Raw genomic sequence first — 23,694 nt, forward strand, 5'->3', positions numbered from 1 at the left:
TGTGTGTGTGTGTGTGTGTGTGTGTGTGTGTGTGTGTGTGTGTGTGTTTGTGTATTTGTGCGAGGCTCTCTCGTACTGCGTTAGTTTTTAGTAAATTATTATCTGACAATGTCCCATCACCGAGCAAACGCTGCTACAAGAAAACACATTAAACAGTTTTTGAAACTCGGAACAGGACGTTTGAAAGATCGAGTCTTATTTGTTTTTCGCGCTCCGAGAAAGATCTCTGATTTGTCGCTGATTGATAACGCTATGTGAATACCAACTACCGATAAGAACAGAACGTGGGAGGTAAACTCGGTCGATAAACATTTATTATATACGTGCAATCTTACTGAAGAAACGTGAGTGACGTTATTAGAAAATTAGAAGATTGTTAAGAAAACATGTTAGTGAGGTAGATGTATGAATATGACAGAGGCGATTTTGAGGAAACGATTGATCCCCTCGCTGCGAGTAATACAGACTAGAGTGTTCTTTAAATTATTTTTTAGATTTGCTTTGCGATAACAATCGGTGCGTATAATAATAAAGAAACTGTGCGTGTGAACCCTCTGCACTCGAGAGACGACTCTCAGTCGCCACTGGATTTTACGCGGAAATTCGAGTGGCGATTAAGAGGCGAGTTTTTCTTTATATTATACCTTTTCATATATTTCTTTGTATAGAGAATATATAAATATATACTACCATTGTATATTTTATTAAGATATGGAAAATGGTGCATCTTCAAATAGTGATAAGATTTCTAATCTCAAATTGGACAGCCGTGGCAGAAAATTGTTTCTAACGTCTTCATTATTTCGATGTTCTATAAAAGTTCTACGAAGGATGTCCGCAATAAAATCAGTTCGAGTGAAGATAAATTTGATATGGCATTGTTACGAGGCACAGTTATTTATATGAAGAATACAGAACTTGATATTAAAAATCTCTGCTCTTACGTGACTCTGATTTGTGCAGTGAACGGATTATATAAAAATTCAAATATGTCTTTGAATATTTCTCAAAAATTAGCACGAGCTTTCTGGACAACCCAATATTACTTTCACAAAGTGATCAACGTTTAAGACCATTTCACTGCCCGAAGCATCGTCGAGCGCAAAGGGTTGATACTTGAACGTTTCTCGAAGCAAGGATTAATTCGTCGAAACAAAAAGCAACAGCGAGAGGTATAGATCCAAGATGTATCGAAAGGTTTCGTGAAGTGTACAGTGGGTGTAGAATGTATTCGTACAACGATCAATTTCCCAAAACACTTTTGTGTGAAATTGTAGTTTCTTAACTTCTTTTTTTATAATCAATGATATTTTACATATTCTCGGAAGTTTCTAAGATATATATAGTCCGAGCAACATTTACTAGTTAATATAATTTGTGAAATTAACAAAAAAATGCGAAAAGTGGGTAAAAGTATAGAAGCAATAAGTATTTGTACGATTCTTATGACGAACCATTTACAGTAGAGTTTGTAGTGTAAACACATTAGTTTATTGCTCCGTACGAATTAGAAAACATCAAATTTCCAGTAAAGTACTTTTAATAATGGCTCTGATAGAGGAATTGAAGAAAATCTCACTTCGAATAACTAATAATTTAGTTAATTTAACGCTTAGAAGAGTTGCAATAATTATAAAATCAAAAGGAGATCCCACGAAGGAAGTATTATATACTTGTAAATTAATGTAAATTTCTTTCTTTTTAATGAAGTTTAACAAATTAAACAGTTGTACGAATACTTATTGCTTCGATATTTCTATCGATTTATTGTTTTTTTCTTGTTAATTTCGCAACTTTCATAAATAGCTATTTTTTTTGTAATCTATTTATTCTAGAGATTTCCAAGAATATGTAGAATATCATTGTTTATAAAAAATAAGTTAATAAATTACAATTTTACATAGTTTTTTTGGAAAGTGATCAGTGTACGAATACTTTCTACACCCACTGTAAGAATTTAGCATGTCCGCGGGGGATAGGCCCACGACATCCGCAGTCCGAAAGAATCAGTAACGTTTAGAAATGAACAATAGTTGGTTGCCTTTTGATAATCCTTGAGAGAATATGCCCGAGGTTGTCCAAGACATGTTAGTCATGATAAATCGACGTCGGTTAGTATCTCCCGATAAGAGTTTGAATTCCGACTTACTTAACACATAGACGTGGTCTAACCGACCAACTGCGCGCTTGACTCCTTGCGGCCTTCAATTCCTAATTACAATTACCTTCGGGTGTTGTCGGCGTCACGGGCTTCCGCGGGGATTTCACCACTAAAACGCATAAGAAAACAAATTCTCTTTAAAGACTCGAAAAACAACTACGTAGTGTCGTAGCGAACGCTCTTTTAACGCGTCTTTCATCGTAAATCAGTCTGGTGCGATGCATCGCTAGGCCAATCGTCGTGGTTTGGTAAATTTAAATAATAAAAGAAAATAGTGAAGCAACGATTGGACACCGACTGTTGTCCATCCTCATCTTTTTCATCAATGTTTATCGATGAAGGAGTGGACGAGAGTCGTGAATGCTTTCGCTGTTGATTAGAATCTGCGAACTCGAGCAAAATAAAATATGAGGTGTATGCATAACGTCTTGCAAACGTCAGCATTTGTGAACTTAAGAGTTCGTGACATCGGTATGAAATCAAAATAAATTCACGACACATTTCTTGATGTAACATCGTTCAGTTAATACAGTAATTCGGTTGATAATCCTACAGAACTTATGCCTACACCTAATAAGTAATATTAGTGTGAACGTCAACAGCGAAAGCAGGAATTTGAAATCGTCTAACGCTCGTGAAGAAACTTTCTGTACTATTTGTACTATGACACATCTGGTTTGAGACCTCCGTCTAAACTATTCAAACGACAGCGTGATTCTTAGCATTGGCGGTAATTGAGAAGCAAACAAAATAGCCAAGAAGCCAAAACTATTTACTAACTACATCGGTTTTCAATACTAGTAGTTAATATGTATACGTACCACTCGATCGATCCGAGACGCGTGGGAAATAAAGGCGCAAGTCGGTGAACATGTATTTTCGTATTTTCTTATTTTTGTCGTTTGATAAAACGTCGTTTCGTAAAGAAAAAGAAAAAAAAACTTGTCAAATAAATGGCAATGGTGGTGAAACTCAAAGTGATGAATTCAACGTAATCCTTTTTCAAACCTCTTTTTATTTATCAAGTCGAGCCAGTGGCTTTCCAATGAAGGAAAGTACATGATCGAAGACGTTGTTAAATCTCAATTTAGCAAGGATGCACGCGAACGTGATTTCGCAGAAATCGATCCGTATACGTCGATTGTAACGTTTAGAAAATGTTTAATTTTATGAATAAAGAGCGTTGCATTCCTTAACGCATCGAGGGTTAACAAGCATCTTGGCGTCGCGCCATTCGTACAACATGAAAACTCTATTCGTACAACAGAGACGATTGTAACAACAATTAATTAACGATAGTTACCACGATAGGAACAATTAATTTAAATAGAACAACTTGGGCGTACTTGGCTAATAATCGCAGTTACCTACCGCGCGAGATAAATAATAAATTCATTGTTTTATGCGTGTAGATGGAGGAGGTATATCGAGATCATCGAGAAAGAGCGTGGGGAGTCTTTATCATCGACGAATTACTCTATTCGCGCGACAAGTACACCGTCCTTCTTTTTGTTTCTTTTGTTTCTCTATACCAACTGGGCGATAGTGGTAAAGCGTTATGTGTCGTGTGATAAGTGCTATCGTGTTTCTGTGACCAAGAAGCCAAAAAAGAATAATAAACTCTCGATTAGTCGCGAGACTAGCGTTCAGTAATCAGTGGAACTGTTCTCCTCTACGTTCCTTCGTATGCTCTTTTCACGAAGCGATTAAGAACATTCAGAGTGTAACGTGTAAATGATAACTGGCGAACGTTAAGTTACTTCGAACATGGCTGTACGAGAAACAACGTTTACATCAAAAGGTACGTCTGTAGTTAAATTTGTGTTAGTGGGGAGAAACAACCTTTACTTGCTACGGCTAATGCAGCTTAAACCGAGTGTCTAGCGAGGTCAAAGGCAAAATGGTCGAAGTGACTTAATTTACAAGCGTGATTTTCGTTAATCGATTCGCACTCCGACTGATCCGAAAACGTCGCGAATGGGAAATGAAAGAGTCGATCGGTAGCCGTGAACGATTTCCTTTCGTTTCGTATATCGACACGTATCGTGGCGTCGATTCGAGTTCATAGGCCAAAAATACTGATACTTTTAAAACGCAGAGATCGATAGAAGGAACTTAAGGCTACGAATATCCACAATCTACGACACTTGCGTTTTCGTTTTCTTCGTTTTCTTGTTTTTTTTCTTTTTTATCGCGTAGAAGAGCACACGGTCGTCTCTTTAACGCTCTTAACAATCAATTCTTCTCGAATTCGTTCATTCGAATAAATTATTCGCAATATCAACGAGTCAATTACCCTTTGGAACACTTATATTACCTATCCTTCGAACGAATGGCGAAAAATGTTTTATATAATTCAATAATTTGATATAATTCAAAGGTAAGATTCGGTTCTACGAATATTTATGTCAACGTTCACTTTTTCGCCACCAAACGGTCCGCGTGCTCTTCTACGGAATAGCATGGCGCGTGCGCGATTCGTTTATACCGGTGACGATCGATAGGAAATAATCATTTGACAATCCGATAATTAATGTCTAAAGTGTAGATCGTCGGGGCGCTCACTTACCATATCCTTCGCCCTGAAGAAACAGTCGGAAGGCCTCGCTTACTTTGCCCGGTTGCTCCTCCAGCACCATTCCGCAATCAGAAATCTGCGAATGCAAACGATAACGTCACTGTTTTGCTAATTATTCGTTTAATGAATAATGTCTCCTGCTTTCAATTATTTCTAGTATGTTATTTACAGGAAAGTGCGGTCGGATCAAACATAAGTGGGCGCTCAAGATCATTGAGAATTCACTTTATAGGTTTGCTAGAGCACTATCGATCGTCTCTTCGCAGAAATCTACAGGCACGAGCAATTTTTTATGCAGAGTGATTTTGAAGAATCTAGGACGAGCGTAGATACGATATATTTATCGTAACCGTGGCATAATTCTTTTGTTTGATAAGATCTTTTACATGAAAGTGTCGACTGTTGCACATGAATCTTTCTTCTTGTAATTTGCATATAAAACCATGCGTTATGTGTATTAAATATAATGTCCATATTTTGTATATTCAAGTATGACCATTGAAAACGTAATATTTTACGATATATTTCATATTTTCTATTTGTGTTTAGGATTCAAGCATTGACGATATTGTATCAGGTAAACAGTAAAATTTGTAAACACAATTCATTCGATTCATGCTGCGTTAACGTGAGTGTTCTTAGCTTCTAGATTTCGGTTATTAAGCTTGTTAGATCGAATCAGTTGGAATCGTATTCTAGTTTCACTAACAATGAAAAATATGATATGTGGATTGGTAAGTGGAATAAAAATTGACAGAATGCACCATAAGCTTATCATTCCAAATATTTTAATCGAATAGAACCATTACGAACATATTTTCATTAATAAAAAAAATATATGAAGATGCCTGAGAGTAATTGTCGGAGAAATTAATAGCATAAAAATGCGAATAAACAAATATTTAGATTTTAATGTTGCAATAATATATTTCATCAAATTTAATATTTTTAATCGTTGTATCTTAATACTTTTTTATACAGAATTACGAGAAAAGTAGATGTATGTGAACAAAGGATACATGATGCACTTGCACTTTTCGGAAACAAAAAATGTCATGAAAAAATAGTCCTATATCGATTCTCTGTATCTTCGATTAGTTCTAGTTTCTAGTTTCCTCGCAGATGCAAGTTGATGTCATACCTGACATGATTCCCAATGAATAAGTGACCCTGAACGACTAATTATGTTTCATCCATCTACAGCGAAAAAAACTTCTCTTTTCAACTGACTCACGTGCATTCATTCGTGTCACTAGCTCAATCCTAAGGAAAACATCAATCATCTATATTTTTAGCATAGTAGACCTCCGTCCGTAAATATGTGGACACTTACCACCTTCAATAAAGAATTAATATACACCGTAAATTATTGCCAGACAATTTTATGTTGCTCAATTCTATTTCAACATATTTACAATAAAACAATATTTAAAAAAAATATTCAACATTTAAAAAACATTTATGGTAGAGATATTGCAAAATAAATGGAACAATGTTACTTGAGATACAATAAAGAAATTAATAGAATTTCAAGATCAGTTAAAGAAAATTCAATTGTTTTTTTTTTTTATTATTCCTGATGAGACATTGAATAAACTACTAATAAAATATATTTTTCAATGCGACACGAGTTAAATTTACAAACATGTAATTCACATGTAACATTCATTAAAACATTCGTATCTTATTACTCATTTAAGCCAAGTGTCCACATACTTGCCAGCAGGAGTGTACATAATTTAAAGCTCGTAGCTTATTCATGAAATATTTATATCTCCACTATCAGGTATGAATTGAATGCACCGAGACAATCGTTCGCTTACTTCGTTAGTTATCAATTAACGTAGCCCTAGTAATATGCACAGCAACAGCTCGGAGCTGTTTCACGTCGTTGCGAGTGCGCAGATGCTCGACGTTGAAGCGATTACTGTTGCGAGAACGCCTCGTACCTTCATCCACGAGCTGTTCGTCGGATCTAATCGTCCGTTTAACGTCACGGTGTCGTCGACATGCGGGCTAAGAGCCCCGGTGATGTTCATGACAGGTACACCGAGGGTAAGGCCTTCCTTTTTACGTATCGGATCTAATTCCCTCGTGATGTTCAGATCTGAACGGCGAACATAGCTGTCGATGAGTAGCGCTAGGTTCGTTGGGTTCACGTGACGCTCGAAGTAGTTCTTGTACACCTGAACGAGGTCGTGGTTCCTGTCCTCCGTGCCCTGGAAGGTGGAAACTCGTTAGTATTTTGCTCCTCGGAGAGGAAATACTTTTGGGACCATTAAAAATAAGAGACACTTTTGGCTGTCGAGTGTTGCTACACCTCAAGAATGATTTCTAAGTTTCGAAGCAAATTTCTAAGTCTTCCTGGGGTTATTGTCGCGTACCCAAGGTCCCTACTCTTAAATTATGCAGAGTGGGTGACCTGAATTCTGGAATCATTTACTTTCCGACATAAAACACTGAACTATCATGTGTATTGCAACACTTATTTGGTCTATTACGTTACTACCAAACAAAATAAAAAATCTCAAGTATGACTCGCAGTTGGACAAATTAAAGGAGGCGATAGGCGAGGAGAAAATTAAATTTTGAAAAGTGGGTGATCTGAACTCTGGGAACTTTTTCTTCCCGACATAAAACACTGAATTATCACGTGTATTGCAACACTTCTTCGCTCGGTTTTAACCCGTCCCTGATCGAGGAATTCTACGAACTCGAGTATCTTCACGGTTCGACGTCTCCGAGCTACGGACCGAAGGTAAAAACGTCCCGTCAAGACCTATCATTAGTCCTGGTCGGTAAAAAGTTAAATTAGTAACAGCAGGAAGGAAATGGGAAGGCAAGAAGAAGGGTCGCGTCGAACCGTGGGTCTTATTTGTCGACGCGAAATTGCTAATCTCTGCCGCGTCGAATGATGTTTACGCCACGAGCCACGCGATCGTCTATTTTGTTTTTTTTTTCTACGGTGTATGCAGTAACACTGTTAAGAACCTACGTGTTGCATAATAAAAGGCACATAATTGCTGCTAATGCCCTAAATCCAATTTTCCAGGTTGCAGAGAAACGTACACCCCACGGCGTACGCCTTCGTCGGGACACGGTTCTCTAGTCGATAATTTATTGGCCTACGTTTCCGTGTCGACGTTGCTCAACTAACCTACCTTGGTAAAGCTTTATAGGCCATCGAGGCTGTTGCCTATTTCCTTATACGAAGCTACTTTCGAATATAAATTAGGATCAAGAACATCTTCGTATCGATTCGGAATAATGCGATGACCTGGATTAGTCCCTGCACTCGCGATTAAGGTGTGCGCGATTGGTAAAATTATTTCTTTCGATTTAAATACACATTAATTCGAAATAAAAGGAATTTTTCAGTACAAGTATGGAACTCAATGTATTAGGTGAAGAAATTAATTCTGTGCCTGGCGAGAGTGAACTTATCATTTGTTTATGAATAAAAACCAAACCTTTGATCTTTCCTCAGTTTCATTACTACAAAGGTTGAAGAATATATTTTAATGGCTGTCAAGTTGAGATTTAGATTATTATGTATTTAGATCCACTGTAGATGAATCATAAGACTGACGAGTCAATGATGACTAAATTTGTCTAGTTACGCTAGATTTACAATAGTACGAGTATAAAAACATGAATGCAAATATATCCTAACAACAAAATGTATATATAAAGTTCAATACATATATTCACAAATTACTCTTCATTTTCAACTAACATTTACATTTAAATCTTGAAAATAATTCATGAATTTTGACTGCGACAACTGCACCCTCTTAAATTGTGCATCTATATTAATTTGAGAATAAGATCGAAATGTTTATCAATCCAGCGTAAATATATTCTAACAACAAAATGTATATATTAAGTTCGATGTATATAACAAAAAATTACTCTCCGTTTTCAATTAAAATTTACACGTAAACCTTGAAAATAATTTATGAATTTTGACTGCGACAACAGCACCCTTTTAAATTGTGCATCTATATAAATTTGAGAATTCGATCTTCAGTCGATCTTCGAGTAAATCTTAATCTAACCTTCCAGCTAGATTCGAGCTACGTGCGTGTAGGTAAAAGATTTTCCTTACTCTGCCAAAGTGATGCCACATCAAATAGTCCAGGACACCTTGAGTCATGCCCTGCGATCTCAGGTGACGAACGTTCATCTTCTGGTAAGCCCACTCGATCCAACCTGCCTGCGTCGATACGCAGTTTATCAAGCACAGAGCATTGACCTTCTCAGGATGAGCAAGCGAGAATCTGGCTAGTATGTTAGCTCCAGCGCCGACTCCAAAACCGATTACGGACTTCAGGCCAAAGTGACCCAAGACGAAGAGCAGCTGCTCTGCCAGTTCGTCCATGGACGGATAAACGTAACTAGAATACAGTGAATCAATTTAACACTGGTTCGTTCCTTCGTGATAATTTATCGATCGCTGATTCGAGTCGTGTCAAGCCATGACTTGCGATCGTGTCGCGTTAAAAATTAATAGCGCATCGATTCGTTTACACTCAAAAGAGACTTCGCGTCTGCTAGTAGAAGTTGAGCGCTTTTCAAATTTAGAATTATTATTCGAGAAACATCGGAAGTTAATTTGAATAGAGTTTGTTACGTTAGCAATTTTCGCGTAGCAACATTTATCGACGACTTCGACCGATGAAATTAATTTCTTCCGTGATGATACAACGGGTTTCTGTTCTCACGTGTGTGCTGGGCGGAGCGTTACAAACGTACGCTGGAATTAATTTCATAACGCGGTGGCAACTGTGCTTATCAAATTTCTCTTGTTACAAATCTCGATGGAATTTCCGTCTGTTCTATGTATATACGTTGCGCACTTGCTTTCTTTAGTAACACATGCATGCATGTATGAAATTAACTCCGCGATTTGTAACAAGTATACGACCTAATTTAATTCTAACCCTGTAAGCAGTCGAGTCTTAAATCTATTAATTAGAATTATTGTTTAGTATTAGGTTGTCCTAAAAGTTTCTTTCGTGAGTTGCATTCAATCATTTTCTGTGGCAGTGTTTATATAAATAGACAATCTAATTTCTTAGACATTGTTGATGTAACAGTAATGGAACGAAATGAATTGTACACAATTTTGTAATGTAATATAAAACATAAAATATTGTGTATGAGTTAAGTATTAATAAAACGAAAGAAACTTTTGGGACAACCTAATAATTAGTCGACAAGATTATTCCATAAGCAATGGTCCCGATTGAACGATCAACAAGAACTCGAAGTATCATTAACCATACTGGCGCCAATGTATTCGAATACGTATTCGTCATGATATTTCACGGTTTTGGCACGCGAGCGAGAATGGATTCGTATGCCCGGTGCATGAAAATCTGCATTGCAGTCTAAATTATTCTGTAACACGCTGTTTAGCTACGTATGGGTCTGTCGAGGTGAACCTCGATTGTTTGAGGTCAGCTTAATCGGATGTCGTAGGTAGGCACCGTCAATCTTCTAATTCAACGACGTAAACGAACCCCAACTATTGCGTCAAGGCATTTTTACTTACCGCCTGACAGTCTACGGAAGTTAATTCAATAACGCGGTAGCATTAAATATGAAGCTAAAAGCCACGACAACAAATTTCAATCACCAAACGATCTCCATGAAACCTTTGATTGGGGGAGGATTTTTTCTGGAAATTCTAAGAGGCGTGAATTTTTAAAAAATATCAGCTTATAAGGTACCATAAGACGGAACTTTTCTATATTTACAGTTTATTCATAGGACGTTTAGTTTCAAAAATAAAAATTAAAAACTTAAAAGACCTTTTTCTTGAGATCTCGTAGTGATCTGATCCTGTTACTGTTTTCTTAAAGAAAAAAGAAACTACAGTCAGACAATTGAATTTTAAAAAGTATCACCTTTTGGAGATTCATAAAACGAAACTTTGTTTATATTTGGAGTTTATTAGTGCAATGCTTAGTTTCAGAGATAAAAATTGTAGAAGACCTTTCTCCTGAAATTCAATTTTTCCAACGAACTTCTAACTTTTCATATTTTATTTTCGAAACTAAGCGTCCTATGAATAAACTGTAAATATAAAAAAGTTTCGTCTTATCATTCTCTGTAAGCTGATATTTTTTAAAAATTGATTTCAATTGTTTGCTTTGGTCAGTATAAAACAACTGTTGCTGTATTAAATATCGTACGAATTTTTATGGTATCTAGAATTTACATTAATTTTCTCATACATTCTAGATTACCCTAACCCCTTAATTTTCAAACATGAGATGGAAATGGTCCTGGCTGAACGAACCGTTCGTAATTTTGAGAACGGGTAGGAAAGGCTCGCAACGATATCGCGCGATGCTATTTCCTGATTTCATGAGAGATTGAATATTGGAAAGGCGGATTGCGCAACGACCGATAAGATCGAATCCGTTCAAATGCAAACGGCGATAGAGGCAAAGCGCAGCAAAGAAGAATCTCCGTTAAGACGCGCGGAATTATCCATCGCAAACGCGAAAGCGGGACATCGTCGGGGCTTCGACTAATTAGAACGTTAATTGGGTCATTGATTCGCACTAATTGAATTCGCTGTTATCGAGTAGCGCGCGTGCATCATGCTCTTGAACGAAATCTGAATACACGCGTACGTATGAGATCTTTAGGTAAATCGATTTTTATTGTATACACTCGTGCGTTGGTTTAAAACCACCTATACAGTTTTCATGGAGAACCAAACACAACTTCAACCCACCTTCTATTCCAATGACGTATACGCATATCGACCATAATTTTCATCCGCACGATCTCATATTTACACGTATTATTTTCGAAAGTGTATATTTAGAAACACATTTATTTTTAGATTAAGTTCTATCGTGTACTTTCCAGTTAAGTCATAAATGCAGCTTAGTCGTTAGGAAGATAAAACAACATGGAAGAAGTGTACTACTTTTGTTTAAACAATTCTTATACCTCGTTATGGAAATTAAAAAGCCATGTACACCTAGGACAAAAAAAAAATGTATTCTTTGCTATTCGTTTCTGAAAAGTTTTATAAAAACTTGAAATTAATATTTACACAACACTGACGAAGATACAGAGCCCTAACCGAAGCATAGTAAGCATTCTGCCCTCTCGACCAATTCTCAGGTAGATTTCGTTCAGGTAGCGACTAACAGCTCCACCAACCACATCCTAAACTTCTTATTGTGTTTAGAATTAGAGACCCAGAGATCAGGTAAAAGAAACAAGAATTTGAGCGTGTATAAAACTTCAAAGGCGTTTCTCTAAGAAATATTTTTAAGCTATCAGAATTTATCCAATTAATATTTTTTAATTTACTAATATATTTTTAAATAACCAAAATTCGGATTTTATTATTTTAACAATTTAGTTGAAAAAAAAAATGGCAAACATTGGCCTCGAACTCGTCCAGGTGTACATGTCCCCTTAACGGGAGTCCGTGTTCGACGTAATCGGCGATTAGAACCAGTTGTCTATCGAGAAATGACTTCCGTGACATTTCCTACGAAGCGTTTAATCGCACGCGCTAGGTAGAACTAATGGAAACAATTAACATTCTTTCGAAGAACAATCCTGAATGAGAAACGCAATACAATTCGTCTTAAAAGGAATTCGATATTTCTTACGTTTCGTGTCTAATTATTATTGAGTTAACGAAGAATTTTATTATACGAAACACTTGTTGACCAAAGGAAAAGAAAATGAATTTTGAATAAAAAGTGTACTCACTCCTCAGGTAGCGTCGGTGCACCCTCCTCTTGACCAGGTGCGTTAACATGATAAACGCAGAAGTTTTCAAGTAAAACTCGCATATCGATGTAATTGAAGAATGCCTGGAAGCTCGATATATCTGGGAACAGTCATTAATATTTCTTTTAAATGTACAATGTACATAATACAGTATAATTAACAGTTCACTTCTTATTTATTTATTTATTTATTGCCGCATCAGCTTGTAAGCTATTAGCGACCACTGTTAATTCATGTTCAACATTTCTATACATATGTGAGTCATAATATAATTAAAATAAATGCGAAATGATTTACGGTCAGAATAACTAATTCTTACATCTAACGATAATTATAAATACTACTTAGCATTAACGCATTAAACTCCACGTCACCCACATATGGGTGACGGAGCTTTTTACTAAAGAACTTCAACAAATAATTTAAAGGACTAACTATTGATGAAAGCAGGTCTGGATAGTATTCGTTAATTTTGATGAGAATTAAAAAATAAGTAATACGACAAATATTATATTCAATAGGTTTCTAATTGTCTCGAGACGAAATTTTTGTTCTGTGGTGACTTCCATGCGAATGAGTGTGGCAGTCATCGTGTTAAGCCTATGCATGTTTATCATAGAAGGTGTGGTGCCTAATTAAAAGTTTGTCTTTGACCAAATTATCAGGAAAATTTCATTTCAAATTAATGGAGTTTGAAAAACGTGTGGAACTGATGAATTCAAGATAATTACTCACAGTTAAGGCCTAAGTCGTGATAAGTGAGAATGGCAGGTTTCGCTCTGTTTCCTTGTACACCCACCAGCAAAGTTCCTTTGTCGGTCTCCACCCTCTCTTCTCGCACGGAATTATCATCTCTCGACAAATATCTTAGCGCAGGAAATTGGAGTTGAATATTTTTCAACTCGATGTCGTCCATACTATCTGAAGGCATCGTGCTGTGCATGGAAAGAAATTTTTTAGTAACTCGATTTCCGGTTAAACCAGTCGTCGCGCCCTTCTCTCGTGTGCAAACAAATTATGAAATTTCCAAGGATGAAAATATCGTTGTTTTGCTAAACTACTCTGATCTTCCCTATATTTACTCCTTTTTAAACACGTATTTTAATTTTAATTTTTAATTAGTAGAATAGCCATTGCTGTCAGCATCCTATGATACTATGTATATTCTATGAAAAGGGGTCAGCTTGCCTCAGGACAGGCAATAAAAAAAAAATTGAAATCGACCAGAAAATTGGATATTATTTTTAATGATATCCCCGTAAAAAGAGTTCACTCTGGGTAAATTTACGTCAAATCGATGCACGCTATTTCCTCGCAGCTGTGCATAATTTACCAGGGAAGTTTAATATCCTTTTACGAGAACATTTTTTTTTTTTTTTTTTAATTTTCGAGGGATGAAGTATACGCATTTATATTTAGAGTGTGAAATGCACGATACAAAAGTACGTGTTTGTTTCACTTTTCAATCATTGCATACAACGAAATAGTGTTCTATTAATAGAAACGAACGAAAGTAATTTAATTATGTACGAATGCACTGGATTTCTAACTTTGAAGAAAGTGAAGTTTGACGGTGAAAAGAATCGCCGAAGCGGAAGGCGTCGCTCTCCGCGTATTTTCTTTTCATTCGGACTACAAGCGAAGTATCATCAAATATTCGCTACATCAACAGCGGAATATAAAATGTGCCAAGCCCGTGCTTTCAGCGACTTTGAATAGATGGTGTTGCAGATTCCCCCTTTCCTTTAAAGTGTCGTGCAAATATTTTCCGAATAAGTTTTCTGTTTTTCCCAGCACTCGTGGTATTTATTAAAGCCACATTTCCATTTGAGCATGGCGTACCTTTTAATTAGAGTTACAGCTTTGCGAGAGATCGTGTGCTGTATAATCATGTCATTTTTCGAAATTCTGCTAATTAAAACGTCGAGTGCGTAGAACTTGGGAAGCCGTGTGTCAAGTGGCAACCTTCGTAATCTATCTGACACTCGTTATAAGTCTCTGAAGTATGTTGTTCATTTGTGGTAAATTTCTAAAACCACTGATTAATATTTAAGAAATTGTTGCGCGTCATGAAAATACATTTAAATGAATATGTTATGTATGACCAAAATTTATGAAGAAAATAAGAACTAAATACATTTCCTTTCTAGTAAAGGTATTTCAAGATTAGAAGTAGAATTATGTTTTAAAAGAAGCAAGAATAAAATTGAACAGGCTATATCACTAGCACGAGTAACTTATCAATTTGTAAGTTCATCAGAAACTTTAAATTGTGTTTACCGTGTAAGTTTTGTCGTTTCACGGATCTAAAACATGTTCGAACTTCCAACTATCCTACTCAAGAATGGCAATATGTAAACATTATAGTTATAGTATGAAGGAGCATGGTTCATCCCTTAGGAAAGCTTTGAGGTTTTTTGTTTACGGTCCTCTGTAAAATTCAAAAAGTTTGTCATAACTATATTTGTACTTCGTCACAAATAATTTATGTAATATCAATGTATACAAGTTTTAGAAAAATATTATATATATAATAGACAAATATTATAAATTCTTCTGAAAAGGAATTTTTTCGTTAACAATTTTTTTTTTCAGTATGAATTTTAGATAAAGTTATCAGTGGATTCCAGTCATTCATAATGCGAAAATAATACATATCTAAAGTTGGTATGTCATCGAACGCCTTTAAAGCATCTCTTACCAAGTTTCGAACAAGTAATCGAATGTCAACAAGTCGAATGTTTGATCCCAGTTATATAATTTATTACACTGTAAATAATTTTCTAAACCAACAATCAAAACGTTTGACATATCTATCCAAAAAAATTAATATAGCGTCAATGTATAATAATTTCATAAAAATATAATAAATTCTCTCGTAAGAACACCTTTTCCCAACACTTTTTCGTGCTTCTAACCAGTGCGAGTAACATCCAACGTTATCAATTCCAGCGTTATGGATTTCCCATTCCTTAATAACAAAGAAAAAATACCTATCGATGAACGGAAAGGTTGATGCGTGATCGAACGCCTTCGAACCATCTCCCACCAAGTTTCTAGCGAGTAATTACCAACAGGTCGATCGTTTGAACCTGCTGCGTCTTCGAAGTCGCCAGCTCGCGCGCGAAAGGGTGTAGCTGGCTGCGCTTGGCCACGGAAGGCGTAGGAAATTTGCATGTAACCCGCTGAAACGTTTAGTGTCTGCATGTAGGCAAAGTTGCGCACTTTATTACAGAGGTGGACGTGCAGTGAGCTTTTTATGGTATCGATCCTGAAGACCACGCCCTTGCCGAGCCGCGGCGTGGTCGGGCGGATCGTGTATATTTCTGTAAGGTGGCTCGTGTCACCGAGTCCGTGCGCCACGTGCTTTCATTCTGATTTGTGTGAGCAATTTTCCTTTGACGGCTGCACTCTTATTCAGCTGCAGATACGTTCGAGGGGAAAACGACGTTCTTCTTCATTAAAGCTCCCGTAACATTCAGAAGTGTATTACACGTCCCGGTGAAACGACCGTTTAACACCTTCTTCGAACGGGCAACCCTTGATTGTGTAAGACGCTCGACGGCATTTTTGCATTTATTAAACTCGCTGCGAATAATTTAATCGACCTAACGCCGGGATACCTTTATCTCGTGCTTTTACTGGGATAGAATGGGAATTTATCTGTGGGCTGATTGCAGTCCGTGACAACCGAGTTACGCATGCTTTTCTTGCGAGTGGCAGGTGCAATTGCTTTTATATTTTGCTTATTTATTTATTAAATTCGTTGCGAATAATGTAATCGAATTAATGGCGCGATATGTTTATTTTATCCTCCATCTGAGAGCGAATGGATGTTTGTTTGCTGTCTCAATTTACATGTATACGTAAGATAGCACACACACCAGAGTTTTAGTCCAATGCAATCATATATTTCATCTATAACGATGTATTACGTATAATATATCATTATATTTAGTCTGTCATTATTTATTCTATATTATATATAATATATGATATAAAATCATATAAACATTAATATAAATATAAATATATACACTGTATGTAGGTACAGTATAATATATCATTAAATTTAGTAGTGTATATTTTAGTATATATTAATTGCAATTATATATTTAGTCTGTAATTACTTATTCTATATTTTATACATATATTACAATTATATCTAATATATTAAATATACCAATTCATTTAATACATACTTAACTAAATATTATAATATTAAATATAACAATATACAATATTATATATGCGTTTAATAATGTAATAATAATATATCATTAAATTAAACTAAAACTAAGGTATTTGCTACATTATTATCGCAGCCTGGTACATCATGTTCAGATTTCAGAAACGTACAGTCAATGTCCCCGTAATGTGGATGTTTATAAGGCAATCACCGTTCGCAGTCAACGTGACTAGGAATTCTCCCACGATGAGCCAATTTGCATAATAATATGCACCAATCCATAGGAATTATTTCGCAATTTCATTCCAAGCGTTTTCTTAATCTACCACCCTGGGATGCCAGCTCAACTGTTTCGCCGTTTATTACGGAAATGATGATTGCAAGTAAATGGAAGGATTCCAGGTGATTAATGGCAATTGTGTTAATTGTCCATGCGCCACTTCTACCGTGTTACCCCCGCGTCTAATGCCCCGAGAACCTACTTCGACCTGTATTCCTCAGGATTTACGAGGCGACCTAATTTAGTTTACTTGGGGAAAATGTCAGGAACTCAGGCTGACCTGTTTTCTATATGCCGACGCTTCCGCGAGTTCGAGGGAGATAAAGGAACGCTCCCTTTGGAGAAATATCAGCGAAAATACCATCCCCCTCCGATCTCCTAAAGAAGTTACTTTCTTCATCGGATTCCCAGGTGTATCCCTGGCCTTTTGTTGAAAATTTCATTTCCTTGTTTTGCCATTCAGAAAATCAGCGTCGCGTAAATTGATTTCCCAATATCGCTTCCCGCGTTTCCTCCTACCCACCCCCCCCACCCCCCACCCACCGCAGGTTCACCCTTTTGTGGGATTCGAGCGAGAGCGACTTTAAATAAAGAAATTCAATTAATACCGTCCGTTTATTTCTTCGCATTAGCGTTTGCCGTTCGAAGCCCCTGTTGTTGGGAAATAAATTAATTTAGTTTTCCGTATTTAAACGTACCTTCCAATTGGGTTACTCGTCTCGTTCGTTCGCGTGTTTTGTAGAACGGCAGGCTTCAAGGAGGTATTAAATGAAATTCTTTTCTTTAAAATGCAGACATTCGCTGAATCACTCTGGAAACTATTTCATTAAACCCATGCTCGCGATTTATGGCCTCGGTCGGGCGGCGTCAGGTTGCCTTTACTTGAAAATCGATACGTTATTCGGATGACTTTATTACAAACGTGCTCGTAAAACAAACGTTGCTGGCGAATTGTAATAGTAAAGGGTAAAACGTAAGGTTTTATTTCATGTGATTTGAAATATTCAAAAGAAATATTCATCAGGGTTCGATGATATTTTACGATTATCTACATGTTGCTACATTGAATATAAAGGCCTTAAACAGTAAGAAGACAATGAACACAAAAATTTATCAAAGAGTCAAGTTGTTACAGCTACTCTGTAAACTTAACTTAAATTTAAATTACGTTTATCTCGGTTTTGATTGCCTAAGCCTAACGTTGGGGCCTCTGCTTGCGTTCTGTCCTTCTTAATAAACTGTAATATTAATTTATTAGGTCGTCCCATAAATTCATGCCACTTATTCTTTTGCTACTCAAATTAATATATGAAACATACCCATAAGTGTTCTAAGAAAAGGTGATCTCTCTCATTTTACAATATTTTCTCAACTTTCTACCACAGTTATTATACAGTCGCTATAAAATTTCTGTAACTTTTTTATTAAATATTGATTCAGTCTGCAGCACGAACTTATGGGACGACCCAATGTAATCTCACACATATCAACAAATTCTAGTTCTACAAATATACTGTTAACAACATGTAAATAAATCTCTTTTTTGACATTTAAAACTTTCGATAAGAAACAATTTTTATTTTCAACCTAGTAAAAACGAGCGCTCTCCTAAAATTCCAAACGCCCACCACATAATTTTCACGAAAACGATTTTTCAAGGGTAAAAGTATCTAGCCAAACAAAGATAAAGTCTGAGATAGATATATCACAGTCTGTTGTTGACTCTGATAGTAAACCCGTGAACGATAGTAAACTTGAGTCATTTTACAATCGCTATCATGTATCCGTGATAACGTACACCATGATTGCGACGAGTGCATAAAATCTACCACGAAACTAAGTACAGAAGGACGGCGCGAAATTTCACGATCAGCGTAGCACGCGAATCGAATTTACCCTCTCTTATTGACGTACTTTTGTGACATCCGTAAATGCGAGTAAATACATATGCGCGGACATGTGTTTGCCGTGCAAACATTTATTCCCATTTACGGATATACAAATGTTTGGCAAGTTATCGATTCGATAATGCTAGTCAGACTTTCTCAAATCCCTTCGCCCACTGAGACATTCCAAGTTCCTTTCTTCCACGCCTGTAGCTTCTACTTTTGAATCTGGAACCCGAATGGAACTGGAATCTGATCAAAGCTCAGGATAATTTGTAGTACGATAATTGGAGAAGGGAAATTACGATAACAGAGAAATCGAACCATTCACAAAAATTAATTGGCCATTTATTTCTACTTATGGGTCGTAGAGCCAAATGAAGCTTTGAAGAAGATTCCATTTCATGTTCTTTATCGTATCTTCATTAAATGTTGCCTAATTATGTTTGACTTTCCGGCAGTTGATTGATTTATTGCTGTAATATCGGCGACAAAAGGACAGCATCCGCACAAAATGTATAATAAATAGGCAGTTATTGTTTGAAATAGATTTAAGTGCTATGTTCACTATACCAGTGCTTCCCAATCTTGAAATAATCATCGTTTTATATATCCACCTAGTACACTCGATTACAGATTTAAAAGAATATTCCAAAATAAAGAGCTGATACATTAACAAATAATAGCTTGAGCAAAGTTATCATCCTTTAATTTTTATACATACGATCTCGTTATGAATATTATTTCTGTTACGTTCGAGAAATGCTTTAAATTGAAAAATTCATAGTTACTATTGACAAAAACTTTATTCTTTGCAATATTTCCAAGTGATGGAAGCTTCATGGATCCAAGGATCAAATTTCCGTTCTAATACTTGAAATAGAATTTTCGGTTGAAAACTTTTACTCATGCGATTACACCAGTGTACTATGGCACTCCTGTTGAGAAGCACTGCACTATACTGGACGTTCATAAACTACATATTCGTAGCGGTCGATTGATGCCATGAGTCACAGCAAACGCACCGACCAATCAACGCCTCGACCATTCGGATCCATACACGATCCGACCGACTCGGAGCGAAAGGTTTAACGATCTCGTTTTTATGAATCGATTAATTAAGTTTCATACAGCGTGAACGCGATATTAAATTTTATACTCTCTCAATACCCTTCTGGTATTACTAATCCGAATAATCTTAATAGTACAATCTGCATTATCGTTCGTTACTGTGTTACAGGAAGCATAAAATGTAAGGTTTAATTTTCTGCTTATCTTCTTTTCATTCTTCTTCTCATTACTGCCTGAAACGAAATAGTTGCGCGGTTTGTAATATTTCTTTCGTTCCAGAGCGTCTTGCAAGTTTTCCATTTTTCGCGGAAAACAATTTCCGTTGCCGAGAAAAATACAAACAGCATTATTAAATGTATTTATTCTTTCCTCGTTCCTCGAACGGGCAAAATAATCGGTTTAAATGTGGTTTCTGGGTTCAAACGTGCTTCACGTTTTTGCTTCTCATTCGTTAAAATAATATAATGATCTCTTCGCTTCTCCAACTCCCTCGTTTGCTGGTTAAAAATAGAACGTTGCTTAGAGTGGTTCGAATGTACTGAGTTTACTTCATTGAATTTCCAAGCACAGTAAATCTGACTGCGCGTGGTTTCCCGTATCTTTTAGTACGTCACACTATCGTTTCCGGTTGGAGTCCGGCCGTGTTCCTGTACGTACAATGGAGACAGTGACGATAGCGCATTGTTTTAACGTGTTCGAGACTTCTGGTCTTCAACTTTTATCGTTAAAAGTATCTTACGTCTGACTATCAAGAGGATACATGCAATTGACGTAGAATTTAAGAATTCTTCTTCGAGATTTAAGTACACATTGAAATTCAAAACAAAGCATAATTTTACAATACAAGTATTGAACATGATGTTGAAGATACAAATGGAGTAGATACAACAAATCTTCAGGAATGTTTTTTTTTCGATATCAAACAAATTATTCTGTGGAAAGATATTAACAACTGAATGGACAAAGGAATTTAAAAAAATTTTTTAACTTTGCTTTGCTTTAAATTAAAATACGTTTTTAAATCGTAAACAAAAATTTTTAAATTTTGTCTATGACAACTCTGTCCTCTTAAACTCTATTCATAACGAATGATTGTCTCGCCGAAGAGACTATACGTAGAAAATTAGTATTACCGAAGTAGTCGTCATTTGTGTCATTGAATTATGTAAATTAGCTTCTTGTCGGACGCGTAATTGGATAAGTCAAGGTTATTACGATAGGAACTAAAATAAAAGCCTTTCGAGTGCTTCGCAGAATATGCTAAATGTCGCTGAAATCAATTCAATTTTTTTTTTCCTCGGTAATGTACGTTTGTTAAAAAAGTTGTACAGTCAAAGGCACATTGAAGATTGACTATTCAAAGATTCGACGATTGCTTTTGTACCCCTTTTACGGGACAAAGATGTAGGCAAGCTAATATTGATTATGCAAATCCCGATGGTTTGCTCCTTCACTTTGTTCCGACACTTGAAGGCTTTGTTGCTTCTCCGACTGGTCAAGTGTCACGAGTAAGAAGAGATATCTGGAACCGCGAGGATGTTTTCAGTAGAGTTACAGAATCGAGAGATGGGGGCTGCAATGAACCTGAATCGACGAAAGATGTAATACAGAAGCTTGAAAGTGTAAAATAATAACAATATTACTACTGTTTGTCAGACTTTTTACAAGCAATATTAATTATAAAGTTTAACATTTCGACCACTTTGGTTTCGAGTATAATTTTCACTTCCAAGAAAATCATGGATTACCTAAAGATGACTCAAAACCATTTGAAATGTAATATTTTATAATAAATAACACTCCTGCAAGACTGACTATGATTTATTAAAGATCTAATTATCATTTTATAAAAGCTCTCGTATCACAATGACGTGCTACCTTCTAAAACATATTTCCACTTTAAAGGTGTTCGCGAATTAGACAAAAATAATGAATAGACGCGATATCGCTGAAAAGCGGGATTTAATTTGCGTAGCCGAAACGAGTTCACGGTAGAAAAACGGGAGGCAGACTTTTCGGGCGTGCTCGTGAAAGGAGTTTAAGCCGAGCTTTAAGCCTGGGCGCAAATTAATCGCAGCTACTGAATGCGGAGCGCAATCGTAGGTTTTAAAAGTTGATTTAAACTTGAGGCAAGATAAACGCCAACGCGTGCTCGAAACCAGGTTGACCAAAATAGATATCGCGTTCGTTAACACCGCACACGACCCGAATCGTTGGTAATGATGCTTTACGCAAATGAATACGTATTAATTACAGGTGTCCCATTCGTTCTGACGAATTTGATAAATATTAGCATACGTCAAATGTGACACTACTCGATGCACGGAGGCGTGTTTGAACGAGTAGTACAATCGAAAGAATGATGACTCTTCGTGTAAAAATGAATTGAACATTTGCATCGAAATTGTTTATTCCACTCGCGTTTTCACGCCAGTTTTAGGCAGCTTTTATTAGTATTAAAATGCGACCTGTATGGTTCGCTTCATGAATTATTTATTAAAATAAAAATCTTTTTTACAACGCGATGGAAAGAGATAACATTTATATTACACACTTCATCGTTTCGTATATTCATTTAGTACATTCGACTACAGATTTAAAAGAATATTCTAAAATAAAGAGCTGATACGTAAACAAATAATAGCTCATTACGAATATTGTTTTTGTTACGTTCGAAAAATGCTTTAAATTACAATTCCTAAACTAAAGCCTTGAAACATTATTATTTTACATTTTTCATAGTTACTATCGATAAAAACTTTATTCTTTGCAATATTTCCGAGTAACAGAAACTTCATGGATCCAAAATGCGACCTCCGTGGTTTCTACTATGAATTATTTATTATATCCATGTAACTTCTATCGTCAATGATTGCAGGTAAAAATTCGAATGAAATTGAAAAATACATGGAGCATACAACCTCGCATAAATTATAAATAGGTTATACGCAGAGCTTCCGTAACCGCCCGTCGTTCTTAATAAAGAAAAGAAAATAGTGGCTTCGTTAAAAAAGAACGATTTCACGTACGGTGGCTAGAAGCCGAGCTAACCGCTGCGGAAAACACTCGATATCCCCGTCATTCGATATCTCGTTCGTACCCTTTTTACCGATCGATTAACCGAGGCGCACACAGCAGTACATTTTTTTCTTATCGTCGGTGAGCTCACGAACGACGCAAAGATCTATGGTAAGACGAGGCTGCCGGGGATAGATCGATTTACGTGTTTCCTTTCTGGAGTCCAGCTTTCCTTCGAAACAAGAGAGGCGAACGAGCTCCGTCCATAAATCTACGCTGAATGCAGAGTACGTTTCGCTGAAGCTATTTCATCCAGAGTAAAACAAATACTAAATTCTTCGTCTAACAATAACATATCGGGCCGATCACATACGCATGTCAATAAAAGATGCATTTCCATGTGGACGTCGGAGAGCTGCTTGTCGTCTATTCATTCCCCATGCATTAACTGCAATCGCAACAACAATGTTACCTTTCGTTATTCCACCGATGCTTGGACGAGCCGCTGAGAGGACTTTGTTCTAGTTTTCAACTATTCCTGGGGTAACTGTCTATGTTCATGCGTACTTGCTAATTATGAAACGTCGGCTAGTGAGGTCCGGTTGCTCGCGAAATGCGCAACACCGGTGTTGCATGTGAAGGTGGGCGAAATTTTGTTTTGTAATGTTTTTTATTCAGTTGGCGGGTACGATCCTCGTGATATTAGATTTTTTTTTAAGTAGAAACTTTATTATCAAA

The 23,694-nt window shown here is 36.4% G+C and overlaps 1 protein-coding gene across 4 annotated transcripts in view; it reads right to left on the bottom strand.

Moving 5' to 3' along the window:
- Positions 1-1,967: 1,967 nt before the first annotated feature.
- LOC128890176 (protein NDRG3) overlaps positions 1,968-23,694 on the bottom strand; it is a 44,068-nt gene continuing 22,341 nt past the window's right edge. Inside the window, exons 4-9 of one of the 4 annotated variants that reach the window (XM_054148446.1) lie at positions 13,248-13,447; positions 12,492-12,612; positions 8,848-9,136; positions 6,689-6,958; positions 4,731-4,815; positions 1,968-2,270 (exon numbers count right to left, since the gene is read on the bottom strand). In XM_054148446.1, the coding sequence (XP_054004421.1) occupies positions 2,212-2,270; positions 4,731-4,815; positions 6,689-6,958; positions 8,848-9,136; positions 12,492-12,612; positions 13,248-13,447 (1,024 nt within the window). In that variant the 3' untranslated portion in view covers positions 1,968-2,211. The remainder of the gene's footprint in view (positions 2,271-4,730; positions 4,816-6,688; positions 6,959-8,847; positions 9,137-12,491; positions 12,613-13,247; positions 13,448-23,694) is intronic. The other 3 variants (XM_054148447.1, XM_054148449.1, XM_054148448.1) reach the window with 3 other exon arrangements.

This window comes from Hylaeus anthracinus, unplaced genomic scaffold, assembly GCF_026225885.1.
Source record: "Hylaeus anthracinus isolate JK02 unplaced genomic scaffold, UHH_iyHylAnth1.0_haploid 12000, whole genome shotgun sequence".
Taxonomy (NCBI): domain Eukaryota; kingdom Metazoa; phylum Arthropoda; class Insecta; order Hymenoptera; family Colletidae; genus Hylaeus; species Hylaeus anthracinus.